At 41.8% G+C, this 19462-nt stretch overlaps 2 protein-coding genes across 2 annotated transcripts in view; one reads left to right on the top strand and one right to left on the bottom strand.

Annotated features, from left to right (window-relative positions):
- The window catches only part of LOC306882781 (phosphofurin acidic cluster sorting protein 1-like), a 54918-nt gene extending 37612 nt beyond the window's left edge, over window positions 1-17306 (top strand). The window contains exons 12-24 of the mRNA XM_079437666.1: window positions 61-182; window positions 261-393; window positions 579-683; window positions 2307-2413; window positions 4391-4545; window positions 4625-4735; window positions 4997-5099; window positions 8638-8680; window positions 10155-10197; window positions 10453-10591; window positions 12222-12445; window positions 12585-12698; window positions 13521-17306. Coding sequence (XP_079293792.1) covers window positions 61-182; window positions 261-393; window positions 579-683; window positions 2307-2413; window positions 4391-4545; window positions 4625-4735; window positions 4997-5099; window positions 8638-8680; window positions 10155-10197; window positions 10453-10591; window positions 12222-12445; window positions 12585-12698; window positions 13521-13636 — 1515 coding nt within the window. The 3' untranslated portion in view covers window positions 13637-17306. The remainder of the gene's footprint in view (window positions 1-60; window positions 183-260; window positions 394-578; window positions 684-2306; window positions 2414-4390; window positions 4546-4624; window positions 4736-4996; window positions 5100-8637; window positions 8681-10154; window positions 10198-10452; window positions 10592-12221; window positions 12446-12584; window positions 12699-13520) is intronic.
- The window catches only part of LOC306882783 (large ribosomal subunit protein uL2m-like), a 3250-nt gene continuing 758 nt past the window's right edge, over window positions 16971-19462 (bottom strand). Inside the window, exons 4-7 of the mRNA XM_079437668.1 lie at window positions 19099-19240; window positions 18803-19029; window positions 18660-18733; window positions 16971-18246 (exon numbers count right to left, since the gene is read on the bottom strand). Coding sequence (XP_079293794.1) covers window positions 18034-18246; window positions 18660-18733; window positions 18803-19029; window positions 19099-19240 — 656 coding nt within the window. The 3' untranslated portion in view covers window positions 16971-18033. The remainder of the gene's footprint in view (window positions 18247-18659; window positions 18734-18802; window positions 19030-19098; window positions 19241-19462) is intronic.

Below are 19462 nucleotides of genomic sequence, written 5' to 3'. Positions count from 1 at the left end.
TTAACGAAATGATTTGTATATGATGAGTGCATTTATTCGTCTCTCACTGTGTTTCTGCAGGAGGCTGATGCAGAGCATCATGGGATAGTGGTGGCAGATGTGTCCGAGCCCTGCAGCGATCGACTGAACAGCTCTGCTGGGAAACTCTGCAAGACTGAGTCCCAGAATCACAGCAGTCCCAGGTACGCATTCACACTGATCCTGGAGCTCTGCCCGGTGTTTGTGAAGGTGAAATCAGCTGCTGTGTTTATGACCTCCAGTAAAGCGGAGCGCAGGGTCCCGCGGCACGCTCGCAGCACATCCATGAAGGACAGACAGAACTCTCGAGCTCAGAGCGAGCGCACCATCAGCGTGGACAGCGAGTGTTCACCAGACAGCCGCTTCAGCGCACAGGTGCGACCAACACTCGCCTGCCACTCCCACAGAATCAGTCACAGTCACTTTACTCTGACTTCATGTTGACCACAGGCTCACTGCTGAGATTACATCATGCATTTGATACTTTGATTGTGTGAATGGTGTGTATGTGTATTTATACAGAGAGGGAGTTTAGATTTGTGTGTGTTTGTGTTGCTTAGGTGCCCCGGAAATCAGTGTATGATCAGCTGAATCAGATCCTGATCTCAGATGAGAGACTCCCAGAGAACATCATCCTCATCAACACAGTGGACTGGCAGGGCCAGGTGTGTGTGTGTGTGCGCGTGTGTGTGTGTGTGTTCACATGTGTGTGTGTGTGTGGTGTGTGTGCTCACACGTGTGTGTGTGTGTATGGTGTGTGTGTGTGTGTTCACGTGTGTGTATGGTGTGTGTGCTCACACGTGTGTGTGTGTGTGTATGGTAGGGGTGGCACGGTACACAGATGTCACGGTTCGGTACGTACCTCGGTTCGGGGGTCACGGTTCGATACAATTTCGGTACAACAGGGAAAAAAAAAGACATCTACTTTGCTCAGTTTCTTTTATTTTGATGTGAAAATGCTAAATATTATTACATGTTATATATATAAAATCTGTTTTGTTTTCATTGTGAGTGTACACAAATAAAAGCAGACCTTTAACTACAAGCAACAGCACAAATAAAAATACAATAGAGTAAAGATACAAATAAAATAATCAGTGATTTTCAGGGGGTTTTTTAGGTACAGAAATTGAAGTACGATTACTCTTTATTAAAGTTACAAAAGCGATTCAATCAAGCGCAGTGAGTGATTTCTTTGTTGTTGCTGTTTATTTAATATTAACTGTCACTTTAAGAGAAAGCACTGATACTGTACGCCCAGCCGGATATGCCTGCTATAGGATACTTACCAAGACGGGCATTTTGACAGAATTTTGTGTGAATTTATCCATTAAAACACAATACTTCAGAGAGAGCTTCATATTTGCGCGCGTTCTGAGGCGCAGGTTTGTGCACTTCTGATGAGCGCACGCACAAATCTTCTCACTGCGCGCGCGAGCTCGCGTCCTCTGGCTCTTAAATATTTGAGCTGGCAAAGCTTACATGACTTTAGTCTAAACACCGATATCAGCGTGTGCTGTTCAGGTCTCACCTGTGCGCGCGCTATCAGCACCCGGGTGATGACGGAATAAATGCTCATATTCCAGCATACGGCACTCGCATTGAACAAGAGTGAATGATCTGTCCACTTATTATTTTTTTTTTCTTTCTCATCGCTGTTGTTATAATGTACTGGGAAGCCAGAATGCGCATCCATTAACAGAAACATACATTAGCCGAACCCTATTTGTTTTACGTGTTATTTATAACAAACCACATGCGTTGTCAGAATTCAGTTGAACCGCGGTCCTAGCGCGTGCCGAACCGTGTGTGGAGAACCGTGCGGTTCGGTTTTTTTCCGCGAACCGTGCCACCCCTAGTGTATGGTGTGTGTGTGTGTTCACGTGTGTGTATGGTGTGTGTGCTCACACGTGTGTGTGTGTGTGTGTGTGCATGTATGTGTGTGTGTGTGTATGGTGTGTGTTCACATCTGCCAACAATCATCTGCCAAATGCAGAAGTGTAAATGTAGTAATTCTGCATAGTAATTAAATTATTATTTCTCATTCATGTCCATTAATCAATGCATCAGATGCATCTGTGTTTATGATCGTTAATTTTAATGCATGTAAAAATGCTCAGAAAAATGTTTTCTTCTTTTTTGTTTCTCACATCGACCTCATAGTGGCTGATCATCACTACAATTTGAACATAAATGATATAACACAGAATTATTATGATTACAGGCATATTTCTGATGTCTTTGTGCTGAATCGTGTTTAATAATGTTATGTTGTTGTTGATGTTCAGTATGTGGAGGAGGTCCTGCAGAAACACGCTCAGCCCATCGTGTCCACCTGCTCCGCCGCTGACGTCCAGGCCGCATTTAACACCATCGTCACGCGCATTCAGAGATTGTGAGTGACCTCACACACTCACACACTCTCACACACACATTTTTACTATTTAAAACAGCTGTTTTCTATGTGTATATGTGTTAAACTGTAATTTACTTCTGTGATCTGCAGCTGTATTTTCAGCATCATTACTCCAGTCTTCAGTGTCACATGATCTTCAGAAATCATAATAATATACTGATTTACTGCTCAACAAACATCTATTAATATTATTATCTTCATCAATATTTAAAACAGTTGAGTACATTTTTTTCAGGATTCTCTAAAGACATTTATAATGTTACAAAAGATTTCTATTTCAGATAAATGCTGTTCTTCTGAACTTCCTATTCATCAAAGAAACCTGAAAAAACTCTACTCAGCTGTTTTCAACAATAATAATAATAATAAATGTTTTTTAGCTAATCAGAGAATTAGAATAATTTATAAAGGATCATGTGACTGGGGTAATGATGCTAAAAATTCAGCTTTGAATTTATATTAAAATTTATACTATTTTAAAAAGTAAAAATATTTCATAATATTACTATTTTTACTGTATTTTGGATCAAATAAAAGCAGGCTTGGTGAGCAGAAGAGATTTCTTTAAAAAACATCAAAAATATTACTGTTCAAAAACTTTGACTGTTAGTGTATAATGACAATAACTTAAAATATAATGATAATAACTATAACTATATTGATACATTTGGCCATAATGATTAAATTAGTGTGCAGACCAGTGGATGATAAGATTCTGTTTATTATAAGCGCGCTGTATTAAAAATCGTACTGTTCAAAAACTTTTGACTGGTAGTGTAGTTAAAATGTCCATAGTTACAGTTATATTTATTATTGTAGTTGTGGTCATTATAGTTAGTTGAGTGTTTGAGCGTTTTCTCCTCCCACAGGAGTGTAACTGTAACGCCCTGACTCCTCCCACAGCTGTAACTGTAACGCTCTGACTCCTCCCACAGCTGTAACTGTAACGCTATGTGTCCTCCTACAGCTGTAACTGTAACGCCCTGACTCCTCCCACAGGAGTGTAACTGTAACGCTATGTGTCCTCCTACAGCTGTAACTGTAACGCCCTGACTCCTCCCACAGCTGTAACTGTAACGCTCTGACACCTCCCACAGCTGTAACTGTAACGCTCTGACTCCTCCCACAGCTGTAACTGTAACGCTATGTGTCCTCCTACAGCTGTAACTGTAACGCCCTGACTCCTCCCACAGGAGTGTAACTGTAACGCTATGTGTCCTCCTACAGCTGTAACTGTAACGCCCTGACTCCTCCCACAGCTGTAACTGTAACGCCCTGACTCCTCCCACAGCTGTAACTGTAACGCCCTGACTCATCTTACAGCTGTAACTGTAACGCCCTGACTCCTCCCACAGCTGTAACTGTAACGCTCTGACTCCTCCCACAGCTGTAACTGTAACGCTCTGAGTCCTCCTACAGCTGTAACTGTAACGCCCTGACTCCTCTTACAGCTGTAACTGTAACGCTCTGACTCCTCCTACAGCTGTAACTGTAACGCCCTGACTCCTCCCACAGCTGTAACTGTAACGCTCTGAGTCCTCCTACAGCTGTAACTGTAACGCCCTAACTCCTCTTACAGCTGTAACTGTAACACTCTGACTCCTCCTACAGCTGTAACTGTAACGCTCTGACACCTCCTACAGCTGTAACTGTAACGCCCTGACTCCTCTTACAGCTGTAACTGTAACACTCTGACTCCTCCTACAGCTGTAACTGTAACGCTTTGACTCCTCCCACAGCTGTAACTGTAACGCCCTGACTCCTCCCACAGCTGTAACTGTAACGCTCTGACACCTCCTACAGCTGTAACTGTAATGCTGACTCCTCCCACAGCTGTAACTGTAACGCTCTGACTCCTCCCACAGCTGTAACTATAACACCCTGACTCCTACAGCTGTAACTGTAATGCTGACTCCTCACACAGCTGTAACTGTAACACTTTGACTCCTCCCACAGCTGTAACTGTAACGCTCTGACTCCGCCCACGGTGAAGGTGGCAGTGGCAGGTGATCAGAGCTATCTCAGTACAGTGCTGCGCTTCTTCGTAGAGCAGCTGGCCAATAAGACACCTGATTGGCTGAGCTACATCCGCTTCCTCATCATCCCCATCGGTGAGTCCATGAGCTCGTAATGTTGCTTTATTATGTGTCCGGAGTGTATTTACAAGCTCTGTCTGTGACTGTCTCGCAGGTTCCCATCCTCTGGCCAAGTATGTGTCGACGTTCGACAGTAAGTTCTGCAGTATGTTCATGGATCCGTCCTGGAGGGAGCTGTTCTGCCGGCCAGAGCCTCCCAGCGCAGGTACTGACTGATGTGTGTGTGTTAATGAAGCGTAAAGAGCCGCTGGGATGTGTTTGTTAACGAGAGCTCAGTGAGCGGAGGATAGATGTGAGAGTGTCTGTTTCACCTGCATCTGTCTCACATTAGACTGATTTTCCATCAGACCTAAGATCTGCTCCGATCCTCCCTCCCTCCTGCTCGTCTCACGCTCATCTGCTCGAGTGTGACTCTGGTGTTCATAATGAAGTTGTGATGTTAACTGCTGTCTGTCTCTCCACACAGACTCTGTTGATGTAGCTGGACGGATCATCCAGTATCTGGCTGGAGCGAATGTGTCTCATCAGTTTCCCATCTCTGAAGCCATGCTCACCTACAGACAGAAGAGGTATGCGCGCGCGTGTGTGTTCTTTAGGAAGTAGCATCAGATTTTGCTTTACTTGTTCTCCATCAATCATTTTCTAGATAAATCAGTGCGTCTCAAATCTGATCATCAGGATCTTTTGAGGAGCGTTTGTTTCCAGAAGCTTGACTTTCTCTGTTCCTCAGCGGAGGAATGATCTTCATCTCACATCTTCTGAGGAGCGTTTATTTCTTCATCTCTCAATCAGCATTGCATTATATGTTTGGATCATTTCAATCTCATCTTACTGAGACATATTACTGGAGATATAGAGTGGCCGCTGATATTTAGATCATTTAATGTCAGTATCTGCTGCACTGTTATAAACAACTCATTGGTTTACATTACAAGCAGCAGAATTTCATCATAGAAATATCAGCATCTGCAGCAAACTTATATTTTTGCTCAGTTTGAATCTCTGAATAAAATTGGGCAGTTTTTTTCCATATTCTCAATATATCAGACTATATAAGCCATAAAAGACTGATGATCAAATATGATACAAAACATAAACATAAAACATAAATAAACATATTGTGTGAATATCCAATAAACTGTTCCATTTCAATAAAATATTTTTTCTTACTATTACTTCTTATGTCAGACTTTACAGGATTGAAAGTGTATGTGAAAAATGTGCAAACAAAATTAGTGTTTAAAAACATGATTAAAATGAATCATTAATCAATTAATCAATTTTGTTCTGAGAAGCGAGGTGTGCTTTGATTGGCCAGCTATCCAGTGCATTGTGATAGGCTTTCCTGTAGCTCAAATAGTAGAGCATGGTGCTAGCAACGCCAAGGTCATAGGTTTGATTCCCAGGAAAAGCAAGAGCTGATAAAATGTAAAAACTATAACTTGAATGCAATGCAAGTAGCTTTGGATAGAAGCGTCTGCTAAATGCATAAATGTAAATGGCCGAATACCTCAAGCGTGTGATGGAAATGTTACGCCTCTTACCATATTTGGAAACACACAGCGCCTTCTTTCTTTGCGTAAACATTTGTGCGGTGTTACGCAAATCTTCCCACACAGTGACGTAGATATGTGGGGTGTTTAATTGAGGCGTTTTAGGAAGGTGTGGACGAGTCTTAACTTTTATAAAGAATATCTCTTGGTTTGAGACTTTAATCTTTGCAACTTTACAGATCTTATCAAGTTCAAGTTTATTTGTATAGTGCTTTTTACGATACAAATTGTTGCAAAGCAGCTCTACAGGAATGCTTGGCTAAAGAGATGTGTCTTTAATCTAGATTTAAACAGAGAGAGTGTGTCTGAACCCTGAACGTTATCAGGAAGGCTATTCCAGAGTTTGGGAGCCAAATGTGAAAAAGCTCTACCTCCTTTAGTGGACTTTGCTATCCTAGGTACTACCTAAAGTCCAGAGTTTTGCGACCTTAGGGAGCGGGTTGGATTGTAGCGTGGTAGAAGACAAGTTAGATACGCAGGTGCTAAACCATTTAGGGCCTTATAGTAATAATATTTTGTAAATGATACGGAACTGAATAGGTAGCCAGTGCAGAGACTGTAAAATTGGAGTAATATGATCATATTTTCTTGACCTGGTAAGAACTCTAGCCGCTGCATTTTGGACTATCTGTAGCTTGTTTATTGAAGATGCAGGACAAGCAGCTAGCAGTGCATTACAATAGTCCAGTCTAGAGGTCATGAATGCATGAACTAGCTTTTCTGCATCAGAAACAGGTAGCATGTTTCGAAGCTTAGCAATGTTCCTGAGATGGAAGAATGGTGGATATGCTCTGCCCTGGCAGCTTTTAGAGTCTGTCTATAGCTGGACTGTTTTTTCCACGCAATTATAAAAACTTCCAAGTTAGTTTTTCTCCATTTGCACTCAAGATGATGAGTTTCTTTCTTAAGAGAATGGGTATAACTGTTGTACCATGGCGCAGTACGTTTTTCTCTAACCTATTCTTATCTATGCACAAACAGCTTGTAACACTCCAAAGAGAAAGGAAAACATCACATCATATGACCCCTTTAAAAATAAAAGAAATGCAATCAATTTGATGGATAAAAACCAAACATGCATGTGATTCTCAGTGATTGAATATTGTGCTCGTTTTAATATAATTTTTTCCTCTGACATTCATTATTATGAATAACGCTTCTGCACTCATTTTCTTCTCATCTTTTGTTTGCATTCCAAGGAGGAGAAGTCTGTATTTTGATTTTTACATCAGGTATCTGACCTCTGACCTCTATTGTTCTATCTCTTCATGTGATTGACTGTGATCTCCTCCAGTCACATGACCTTCCGTCATCGCTCTCATGAGTCTCTTAGACGTCACACTCACACTCACTCTCACACACACACACACTCACACACACACTCTCTCTCACACACACGCAAACACACACACACGCAAACACACACACTCACTCACACACACTCACTCACACGCACACTCACACACACACACTCACTCACTCACTCACTCACACACACACTCACGCACACTCATTCACACACACTCACTCACACACACTCACACACTCACTCACACACACTCGCTCACACACTCACTCACACTCATTCACACACACTCGCTCACACACTCACACACACACACACACACACATACACTCACTCACACTCATTCACACACACTCGCTCACACTCGCTCACACACTCACTCACACACACACACACACACACACACACACTCTCACTCACACTCACGCACACTCATTCACACACACTCACTCACACTCACGCACACTCATTCACACACACTCACTCACACTCATTCACACACACTCACACACTCGCTCACACACTCACTCACACTCACGCACACTCATTCACACACACTCACGCACACTCATTCACACACACTCACGCACACTCACTCACACACACACACTCACACATGCACACTCACTCACACTCACGCACACTCATTCACACACACTCACGCACACTCATTCACACACACTCACACACACTCATTCACACACACTCACACACACTCATTCACACACACTCACACACACTCATTCACACACACTCACACACACTCATTCACACACACTCACTCACACTCATTCACACACACTCACTCACTCACACTCACTCACTGACACTCACTCACACACACTCACACACTCACACACACTCACACACTCACTCACTCACTCATTCACACACACACACACACAAACACACACACACAGTCTCACACACACACACTCACATCGACGCCTGAAGATCTGCGGAATCCTTCATGAATCCTGTGTGCCGCTCTCATCATCTGATCTGACACACACTCACTCGTCAGAGGAGGGTTTGTGTGCTGCAGTGCCTGTATTTCCCACGCTGCACTGCTGCAGATGATCATCAGTGTCAGAGACTCATCTCATGCTGATGTTGTGTGCTGCTCCATTGCTCTGCTCATACAGCGGCTGGATCTGTCTCCAGAGTCGCTCAGTGTCTGTGTGCTTTTTGAAGCTCTGCACTGCTCTAACCTGCTCTCTCTCTCTCTCTCTCTCTCTCTCTCTGCAGTCCGGATGAAGATTCCTGCCAAAAATTTGTACCATTTATCGGGGTGAGACTCCAGATCCACTGATACTGGTGCTGATGGGAGATTTTAAGGATTAGTTCATCCAAACATCTTCATTTACTGTCGTTCCATATTCCTCAAATGATCTTCTTTTGTGACAGTCACGTGGTTATGTATGCCATGAGGGGAGTAAATGATGACACAATGATCATGTTTGGATAACCCATCACTTTAAATGCGTACATGTTAAAGGGATAGTTCACCCCAAAAATGAAAATTCTGTCATTAAGTGAAGTGAAGGGACATACTGTGAAGTTTGGTGACCCATACTCGGAATTCGTGCTCTGCATTTAACCCATCCAACGTGCACACACACACAGCAGTGAACACACACACACACCGTGAACACACACACACACACACAGCAGTGAACACACACACACACACAGCAGTGAACACACACACACACACACACAGCAGTGAACACACACACACACACACACAGCAGTGAACACACACACACAGCAGTGAACACACACACACACACACACAGCAGTGAACACACACACACAGCAGTGAACACACACACACACACACACACACACACACACACAGCAGTGAACACACACACACACAGTAGTGAACACACACACACACAGCAGTGAACACACACACACAGCAGTGAACACACACACACACACACACACCGTGAACACACACACACCGTGAACACACACCCGGAGCAGTGGGCAGCATTTATGCTGCGGCGCCCGGGGAGCAGTTGGGGGTTCGGTGTCTTGCTCAAGGGCACCTCAGTCGTGGTATTGAGGGTGGAGAGAGCGCTGGACATTCACTCCCCCCACCTACAATCCCTGCCGGCCCGAGACTCAAACCCACAACCTTTGGATTACGAGTCCAACTCTCTAACCATTAGGCCACAACTTCACCAATTAATTACTCTCCCTCGTGTCGTTCCAAATCTGTAAGACCATCGTTCATCTTCAGAACACAAATTAAGATATTTCTGATGAAATCCGAGAGTTCTCTGGCCCTGCATAGACAGCAACACAACTGAAATGTTCCCAGGTCCAGAAATGTAGTAAAGACATCAGTAAAACAGTCCATGTGACATCAGTGCTGCATTATTTTTGTTTTCTTTGTGCACAAAAAATATCCTCGAAGCTTCGTAAAATTACGGTTGAATCCCTGATGTCACATGGATTATTTTAATGATGTCCTTGCTATGTTTCTGAGCCTTGATCGTGTCAGGATCCTTGCTGTCTATGGAGGGTCAGAGAGCTCTCGGAGTTCTTAATTTGTGTTCAGAAGATGAATGAAGGTCTTACGGGTTTGGAATGACACGAGGGAGAGTAATTAATGACAGAATTTTCATTTTTGGGCAAACTCTCTCTTTAATGCTGATGCACAGAAGTGGTGGTGATGCACAGAAGGTTAGACTGAATGTTTAATGTTGAGTGATCCTGAATGAGTGAGTGATTGAGTGCTCTTGTGCCGTCAGGTGGTGAAGGTGGGGATCGTCGAACACAGTCTGTCCACTTCAGGTGAGATCTTCAGATCATTGCTCAGGGAATGAGGTCAGGTCTTTCTCTCTCTCACAGAAATAGATTTTACAGTCATGTGTTACACTGCACCGCAGCAGTGCTTCAGCTCCTCACATGTAGATCAGCGCAGGAGCAGACGCATGCCATCAAACTCTGACATGTTTAAAGCCATTCTACAGCGTTCTACTGACAGTATCAGAGCACGTGTGTGTGTGTGTGTGTGTGTGTGTTCATGTGGCATCTTTCTGTTCTCAGTGGATTCTGATGATGCCATGGGCGGGAATGTGGGTGTGGTTTCCTCTCCCATGCCACAGTTGGCCACGCCCTACGGGAAGGAGATGTGTGTGACTCCGCCCCTGTCGCCCTCGGTGTGTGCTGTTTTCACTGGAGTGGGGTATGACATCATCACACGAGTGTGTGTGTGTGTGTGTGGGTCACATTACACTGTTAAATCCGCATACTGTGTTTTCCAGAAAATAATTCATCATTTGAAACATGTTGTGACTTGTGAACCTGCTAAAAGTTAGTTTCAGTTATGCTTTAAAAAAATTGTTTGTGCTTGGTGTTCATAATAAATATAATAAATAATGGCCCTTTTTATACTTATGCTTGTCATTCCTCTTCTGTTTTGAATGGCGTTAAATTTGAAGGATTTGTTGTAAAGGACATAGTGATGCAACTGAAGATATACGGCTGAAAACTAACTTTGCCCACAGCTCATTAGTTAACTAATAAATATATGCACTACATTACATATTCAGTACATTTTTACTTAACCTGCTATCTTCATTATTTTATGTTTGAATAAATTCCAGCCACCATTTAAATGCTTATATTTCAACTATGATTTATTATATCATTAAAAATCTGAACTTATGTGCCATTGAACATTTTATACAGAGCTGAGTTATTATTATAACATTAATTTATTATAAAATGATTAAATTTTTTAAATTAATTGATTATTAAGTAAACTATTATTTTCAGTTTTGGTTTTTGAGTAAATGAAAACATAAATTTTGGTTTTGGTAAAAAAAAATTGTCACATTTGTTAATAGTGTTTATAATGATTTTAAATGTTTTGTTTTATCAGTATTTTACATTATTGTGTGACGCATTTGTAAAATACAGTGAAGATTGTTTATATTTTTCAGTCAGTTTCTGGAACTGTTACTGGTTCAATAACATTTCATAACTGGTTCAGTAACTGGGGCAGTCGTGGCCTAATGGTTAGAGAGTCGGACTCGTAATCCAAAGGTTGTGGGTTCGAGTCCCCGGCCGGCAGGGATTGTAGGTGGGGGGAGTGAATGTCCAGCGCTCTCTCCACCCTCAATACCACGACTGAGGTGCCCTTGAGCAAGACACCGGACCCCCAACTGCTCCCCGGGCGCTGCAGCATAAATGCCCACTGCTCCGGGTGTATGTTCACTACTGAGTGTACACTTGGATGGGTTAAATGGAGAGCACACATTCTGAGTATGGGCCACCACACTTGGCCACACACCACTTCCCTTCCCCTTCATTCGACCCCTAAATCTCTTACTGTAATGCACTGTTAATGTAATCTTACAGAAGCAGTCATCAGTAGCACAGGTATATCTGTATATATTCTTTTGCTGTTTTAGTTGTATCTCAGCCAAATATTGTTCTGTCCTAGCAAACCATACATCAATGGAAACATTATTTAAACACATCAATTAAAAAAAAAAAGACCCTTATGACTAGTTTTGTGTGGTCGAGGGTCACATTTAATAAACATGAGTCAGGCATGTTCTTGACATGTTTCATGAGACTCTGTGTGTGTGTCTCTCTCTCTCTCTCTCTGCGTGTGTGTGTGTGTGTGTGTCTCTCTCTGCGTGTGTGTGTCTCTCTCTCTCTCTCTCTGTGTGTGTGTGTGTGTGTGTCTCTCTCTGCGTGTGTGTGTCTCTCTCTCTCTCTCTCTGTGTGTGTGTGTGTGTGTGTCTCTCTCTGCGTGTGTGTGTCTCTCTCTCTCTCTCTCTCTCTCTGTGTGTGTGTGTGTGTAGTTCTCCGTGCACAGGCGGGGAGCTGATGGGGCTGCAGGTGGACTACTGGACGTGTCCGAGCGGAGAGAAGAGGCGTGAGGGTGAGAAGCGTGATGTTGGTCTGAAGAACACACTGAAGAGTAACTTCCGCTCGCTGCAGGTCAGCCGTCTGCCCAGCGGAGGAGAGCCCAGCGCTCCACACAGCATGGCCATGACCGTCGTCACCAAAGAGAAGAACAAGAAAGGTGCGGTGCACAACACACACAGCAGCAGTGCAGGGCAGGGTTTCTCTCAGGTCCTGTAGCTGGCGTCAGTCAGTGTGTGGTGTTTTAATAATAAATCTGCTTCCATACAGATGTCAGTGTTTTCTGGTCTGTCTTGCAGTGATTTTTCTGAGTAAGAAGCTGAAGGAGAAGGACGTGGATTCTAAGAGTCAGGTGATCGATGGCATCAGCCGGCTCATCTGTACGGCCAAACATCAGCACACCATGCTCCGAGGTGATGCTTCACATCTACACACTTCAGTTCAAGTTTATTAGTAGTGCTTTTCACCAGACAAATCGTTGCAAAGCAGCTTTACAGAAAATATTACGTTTCTACATTATATTTAGGAGTAAGTTATTAAACGTAATCAAACAGACAGTGAACACTATTAACTGCGATTATATGTTATAAGCCTGAACAGAAATGGCAATAGTAACTGTATTTATTATAGTAGATATATAGAATATATATTATATAATAGAAGTTTTCTTCTGCTTATCAAGGCTGCATTTATTTGATCTATATACAGAAAAAAAATTAAAATTTGAAAATATTATTGCAATTTAAAATATGTTTTCTATGTGTATATGTGTTAAACTGTAATTTATTCCTGTGATCAAAGCTGTATTTTCAGCATCATTACTCCAGTCTTCAGTGTCACATGATCTTCAGAAATCATTATAATGTGTGTGTGTGTGTGTGTGTGTATTTATATATGCAACAGTTGTTATTACTGCTTGGTACAAATGAAATGGAAAATTACTGCTTTACAACATCAACATTATTAAACATCAATGGAAAAATAATATAAATATAATAATCTAGTATAAAATGACTATATAAATGGCTTAGATGATTATATGATTAAATGCAATAAACTGATTAAATGATTATAAACAAAAGAAAATAAAACACATGTGCGGTTGCTCTCATACAAACACTCCTTCGGTGCTTCAACGCTTCTTGTTGTTTCCTCATATCATGTACTGTTCCTGTGTTTTTGGGTGATTGACACTGAAACAGATGAAGAGCTGTGCTGCTGTGTTTGTGTTGTAGTGTGCATCGATGGCGTGGAGTGGAACGATGTGAAGTTCTTCCAGCTGGCCGCTCAGTGGCCCACACACGTCAAGCACTTCCCCGTCGGTGTGTTCGGATACAGCAAACCCATGTGACCCAGGCCAAAAACACCCAAAGTGCTCTGCTCGCGCACTCGTTCTGTACTTCATATACTAGAAATGCATTCTTTACTTCTTCTCAAGAGAAACGTAAGATCAGCTAAGTGTGCTCATTATGGGACACCATGAATATGAGCACTATCTCTGGATTTAACACTGTATTTAGTCAGCACTTGTAGTGCACTTGAGTGTACTAGCCCACATGAAAAAATACTATAGTCATTTATAGTAAATACTAGTGTTTTTGAACCATGCTATAGTAAAGTACTTGAATTAATTTGTTGTGGTAATTCTATAGTTGCTGTAGTAATATAAACTAATGACTTTACCTAATACTGTACTACATTTTCTACAACTGTAGGGTATATTATACTACAATACAGTACAGTTTACTGCAGTACAAACTAAAGCATACTACAGTATTTATTATCAGTTCACTAGTAATACAGTATGCTGCAGCATTCATTAACAAAGTGTTGAAAATAATATACAGTATAATACACTTCACTATAGCATGGTTTATATAGTATTTACTATAAATGACTATAGTATTTTTTCATGTGGGATACACTCAAGTGTACTACAAGTGCTGACTAAATACATGTTAAAACTGCATTATAGTTCATATTCATGGTGTCCCAAAATAGCACAGTTGAGCACACTTAAGATGATCTCAAGAAGTGCTAAAGGATCATTTTTAGTGTATTAATTACAAAATTAGTGTGTGGAGATCTGGAAGTGGCATTCTGGAAGTGTGCTTGTTTGATGAGGTTCCCATGGAAACCTGACCGCCTCCAGTTGGTTTATATGGGCGTGTGGTCATTTTGGACGCTATATAAACAGAACAGCTCATATTCTGTATGAACACGGCTGCTGGGGGTCAGATATATGTTCAGCTGGTGATGAACCGTACGCAAACGCCAAGCACTTTCTGTTTACTTTATCATTTCTGTGAAATCCTGTGTAGAATGTCATCAGGTGCATGATGGGACGGGTCGTGTCGAGGCGTTTCGCTGTGAATTTAATGGATTTTTACACTAAATATAAACTCAGTTTGTGGTATTTTGTTGTTATGCAGTGAATCTGAAACCTGCCTTTGGAAGCACACACTGCAGAAGATGTTAGCGGAGCTTCATCATGACTCAAGCTTATCCACATCATAAGATATTAATAATGAATGAACGTGAGGCTTTGATAAGCCATATTCAATCCGTCTCTCACAGCGAAGCGATCCGGCTCATTTCTGCAGGTTTGATGAAGGTCAGGTTCAGATTTCTTTAGACTAATAAATCAAGAACATGAAAGGAATGAACTGAATGGAGCACAATATGTCATTATGGTTTCTAAATGTTAATATCCCATATTTGCAATGCTTCAAAGTTTCAAATACTGAAATAACTTTTACTGTACCTTCTGATGATCAGTGCATAAAGTGCTTTCTCTTGTTTTTCAGTGCAAACATCTAAAGATGCTTAAATTAAGATTCAGATGCAAAATTAAATCAGTCTTGTTTTTTGGGCTCAGAAAAATCTACTTAATCCAAAGAGAAATCAAGTTTTCATGCCCCATTGACATATTTGTTCTTTTTTAATTATAAACTCACTTTATTTTGTTCCGTTTGTCAGAAAACAAGACTTCATATGTTCATTTTGCATCTACAGTAAATGTATCTTGATTTAAGGATGTTTGCACTGGAAATCAGGACAAAACGGAGGACGTAATTCATTTTTTGCAGTGCGTGCAACATTTAATGCCACGACGTCATGAGTTTAAGACTTTCTGCTCTGATTTAAGCCTTAATTAGTGAAAATGTGAATGAAGCCCCACAGAAACCCTGAACAAGAAGAGATGGAGTGTGTTATCAGTGTTCATGTACTTCAGTCTTAAATCTGATCCTTTGGAAAGTGCTTCACTCGCGGTCTGAAGGGTGGAGTGTGTTGTGTTTAATGGTGCTTCTCATGTGTTTTATTTGTGATTGTTTTAATGGCGTTGTGTATTTGGTGATGAATGTATTAAGATGGTTAGAGTCCGTCCTCAGTACTGGCTTCAGTATTGTACCCTCTGATTTTACTCCCAAAATGACCACTTACAATGCCAAAAAACAGAGATTCCAGTTCAAGAGAGCTGCTTCATTAACTCCAGATTTACACAGTACTTGCACTTCTACTACAGTAAAAGCGTTCTGAATGAATGAGCATTACCGGCTTCTCCGGCTCCAGCACTTTGATCTAAAGAGAAGCTCATTCTGTCATCGTTTACTCTCCCTCATGTCCTTCAAACCTTCATGACTGACTCTCTTCCGTGAGGAGATATTTAGAGAAATGTCCCAGTGTTCTTCAGAATATCTTCCTTTCATGTTCACAGATGAGATAGTCACGCAGGTTTGTGTAATTTGAGTAAATGACAGAACGCTGATCCTGACCACAAAACCAGTCATTAGGGTTAATTTTTCGAAATTGAGATTTATGCATCATATGAGAGCTGAATAAATAATCTCTCCATTGATGTATGGTTAGTTATGATAGGACAATATTTGTCTGAGATACAACTATTAGAAAATCTGGAATCTGAGGGAGCAAAAAAATCTAAATATTGAGAAAATCTCCTTTAAAGTTGTTCAAATGAAGTTCTTAGCAATGCATATTACTAATCAAAAATGAAGTTTTGATATATTTACGGTAGGAAATTCACTAAATATCTTCATGGAACATGATTTTTGTCATAAAAGAGAAATGTATAATTTTGATCATACAATGTATTGTTGGCTATTGCTACAGATATACCTGTGTTACTCATGACTGCATCTGTGCTCCAGGGTCATATTTCTGGGTGAACTATGGCTTAAAGAACCACTATGAACTCGTTCTCCGTGTATGCGGTCGTGCAGATGCGTTTATATGAAGGATTCTGCGTATGTTTGTTAGAGGAGAGTCAATAATCGGTGTTTTAAGACTGGTTGTTGCTGTATTGAACAGGTCATGATCAGTTTTGGGGAAAGTTACTTTTAAAAGTAATGCATTACAATATTTTACTTCCTAAAAAAGTAACTAATTACGTTACTTAGTTACTTTTTATGGAAAGTAATGTTACGTTAATTTTAAATCTGGGCAGGGTTTGCTTGTTTGTTTTTAATATAAAAAGTTCTTCTTGTACAAATATAAAGCTCTTTCACACCAAAAGTGAAGTGAATCCGGATCAGACTGAAGGAGATGTAGATTCAGGTCTGTACAGTAGAGGGCGCCGCTCAAACTAATCACATGAAGAATATGACGCAGGAGAAGAAAGATCAACACTATTCAGTAATAACTACAATCAAACACAAATCTTATTTCTGCTTATTATGATTGAATTGGATCATCGAAGGTCAGCAGCAAAGACACTGGTTAATAAAATGGGATTAAATACATAAATGATATTTGTCTTATTTTAACCTGTAGTGCATTACCCCCAGCACTGGTCACGTCTCTCATAACTCCATATACTCTACATTAATAATCCCCTGCGGTTCAGAAACGGGACGCTGACTGCAGCACCTTTGCACAAAACCTCATTTTTAAATAATGTGACACTTTTTAATGTACCTTTGCATGTTTTACAGTGAGTATGTAATGGCTTTTATAGCGCTGCTTCCACATGCAGTTGTGTTTAATAAAGGTTTGTATCCACAGCTGAATGAGTCTGATTGTGTGAGTGACGAGCTCATGCTTTCCTTTATTGTGATGAACACTTATCCTGATGATTTACTCAGCCCGTGTCATCCAAGATGTTCATGTCTGTCTTTCTTCAGTCGCAAAGAAATCAAGTTTTTAGAGGAAAACATTCCAGGATTTTTCTTCAATGTGGCCAACAATTTAAAAGTTCAAAATGCAGTTTCAAAGAGCTCTACACGATCCCAGCCGAGGAATTAGGGCCTTATCCAGTGAAACAATCACCCATTTTCCTAAAAAATTATATTTATACGCGTGATGCAGGCGGAAGCACAGACCCAGTGTTTACAAAACAAACAAGCAAAAACAGTCATTACCCTTTACACAAGAGAGAAAACAACGATGTCAGACGATGTTAAAGCGAGTTTTTAAACGAAGTACAAAGATGAAGAAATGATCACGTGTGACGACGTGCATCGCAGAGCCAGAGCAAGCCCAGCATTTGTGCTTAAAGTAGAAAATGACTGATCGTGTCGCTGGATAAGACCCTTATTTCTCAGCTGATTCCTCTTTGAAGCTGCACTTTTGACCTTGAAATCTCTGGCCACCATTGAAGTCCACTATATAGAGAAAAATCCTGGAATGTTTTCCTCAAATATATTTGTTTGCGACTGAAAGAGACACACTTGGATGACACGGGGGTGAGTAACCGATCAGGAGAGTTTATTCTGGAAGTGGACTTGTCCTTCATGATCTGGCGGCCGCAGATGGCAGGTTGACGAAGCTCTTCATGGGCGGCAGCGGTCTGATCTTGCGTCCAGCCCAGCCGCCCTTCCTCTGCCACAGGCCACTGGACGGTCTGATGCCCAGCCAGCGGTTCCGGCCCGCCTTCCCGATCACACGCTTGTTATGATCAGCGTTAGAGACCCTGCCGACCGTCACCATACACGTCTCCAACACCTGCGGAGAGAAACACAGCTTCAGCACATCACACGCTTTTCAATCTTAGCTTCAAAACATTGCATTCAACAACATTTGAAATACCTTATTGAATTTTAGTACTTGATACAAAAAGGAAAATGATACTTAATTGCTTCTAGTTTGCCTAATGGCACACAAAATGAGGGCTTTTTAAAACAAGTTTTACTGTATCTTAATATTTAATGGTATTTTAATTATTCGAAGATTAGATTCAATACTTTAATTTGGACCGAGTTTCTTGGGAATCACAAAAAGGCGCAAAAATTATGATGATTTATTTTTTTGTGAAGTATGTTTTTATCAACTAGCATTTTCAGGAAAAGGAATATCCTCTCCAGGTCAGAAGGGCCAGAACTCAACATTCAGGTGAAAACTGTGGTCTTGTAGCTCACCTGGATCTGGTGTTTGGACGGGAGCTGGACGATGGCGGTGCCGTTCACCTTCCTCAGCAACACTCCACACGTGCCTGCAGACACAAGCTCTGAATCAGGACAAACACACAGCGGTCTGCTGTTGCTGAGGGTCAGTGTTGTACCTGCGGCGCGGATGTACTGCGCTCCCTTCCCGGGGAGCAGCTCCAGGTTATTGACCAGCGTGCCGACGGGAAGAGCGCCCAGCGGATGCGAGTCTCCCTCTTTGGCCAGAACGGCCATGCGTCCGATAGCGCCGGACGTCCGGATCAGATCTCCGGCCTCCATGTTCTCTGTGGCGATGATCCAGCGCTTACGGCTTCCTCCGGCGACCAGAGCGATATCAGCCGATCTGACGGAGGAGAAGACGCTGGTGAGGAGCGGAGAGAGCGGTCACATGACCACCAGGACAATCACTGACCTGCAGGGGTCGTATCTGACCTCGATGACCTTCTCCTCGATGGGCAGCTCCTCTTTACCGGATTCATAACGCAGCCGCTGGAAGTCGATCATGCGGTAGCGCTGCTTGTGTCCGCCGCCGATCCGGTGCGTGATGATCTTACCTGCAGAACAAACATTAGAAGACGCTCATTAATGACCGAATCTTAGAAGGGTTCTGCTCAGTCATGAGGATGCTCTGCAGTGAATGGGTGCCGTCAGAATGAGAGTCCAAACAGCTGATAAACACGAGTCCATAATCCATAATAACTCTTCCTCCAGTGAAAAAGTGCATCTCCTGTTGTCTCTCTCATCAAACTCCAGACACATATTAGTTTAGAGCTGTT

Source organism: Barbus barbus (assembly GCF_936440315.1).
Source record: "Barbus barbus genome assembly, chromosome: 16".
In the NCBI taxonomy this organism is placed as follows: Eukaryota; Metazoa; Chordata; class Actinopteri; order Cypriniformes; family Cyprinidae; genus Barbus; species Barbus barbus.
The sequence above is the reverse complement of the archived record's forward strand: the minus strand, read 5'-3'. Positions and strand labels throughout refer to the sequence as shown.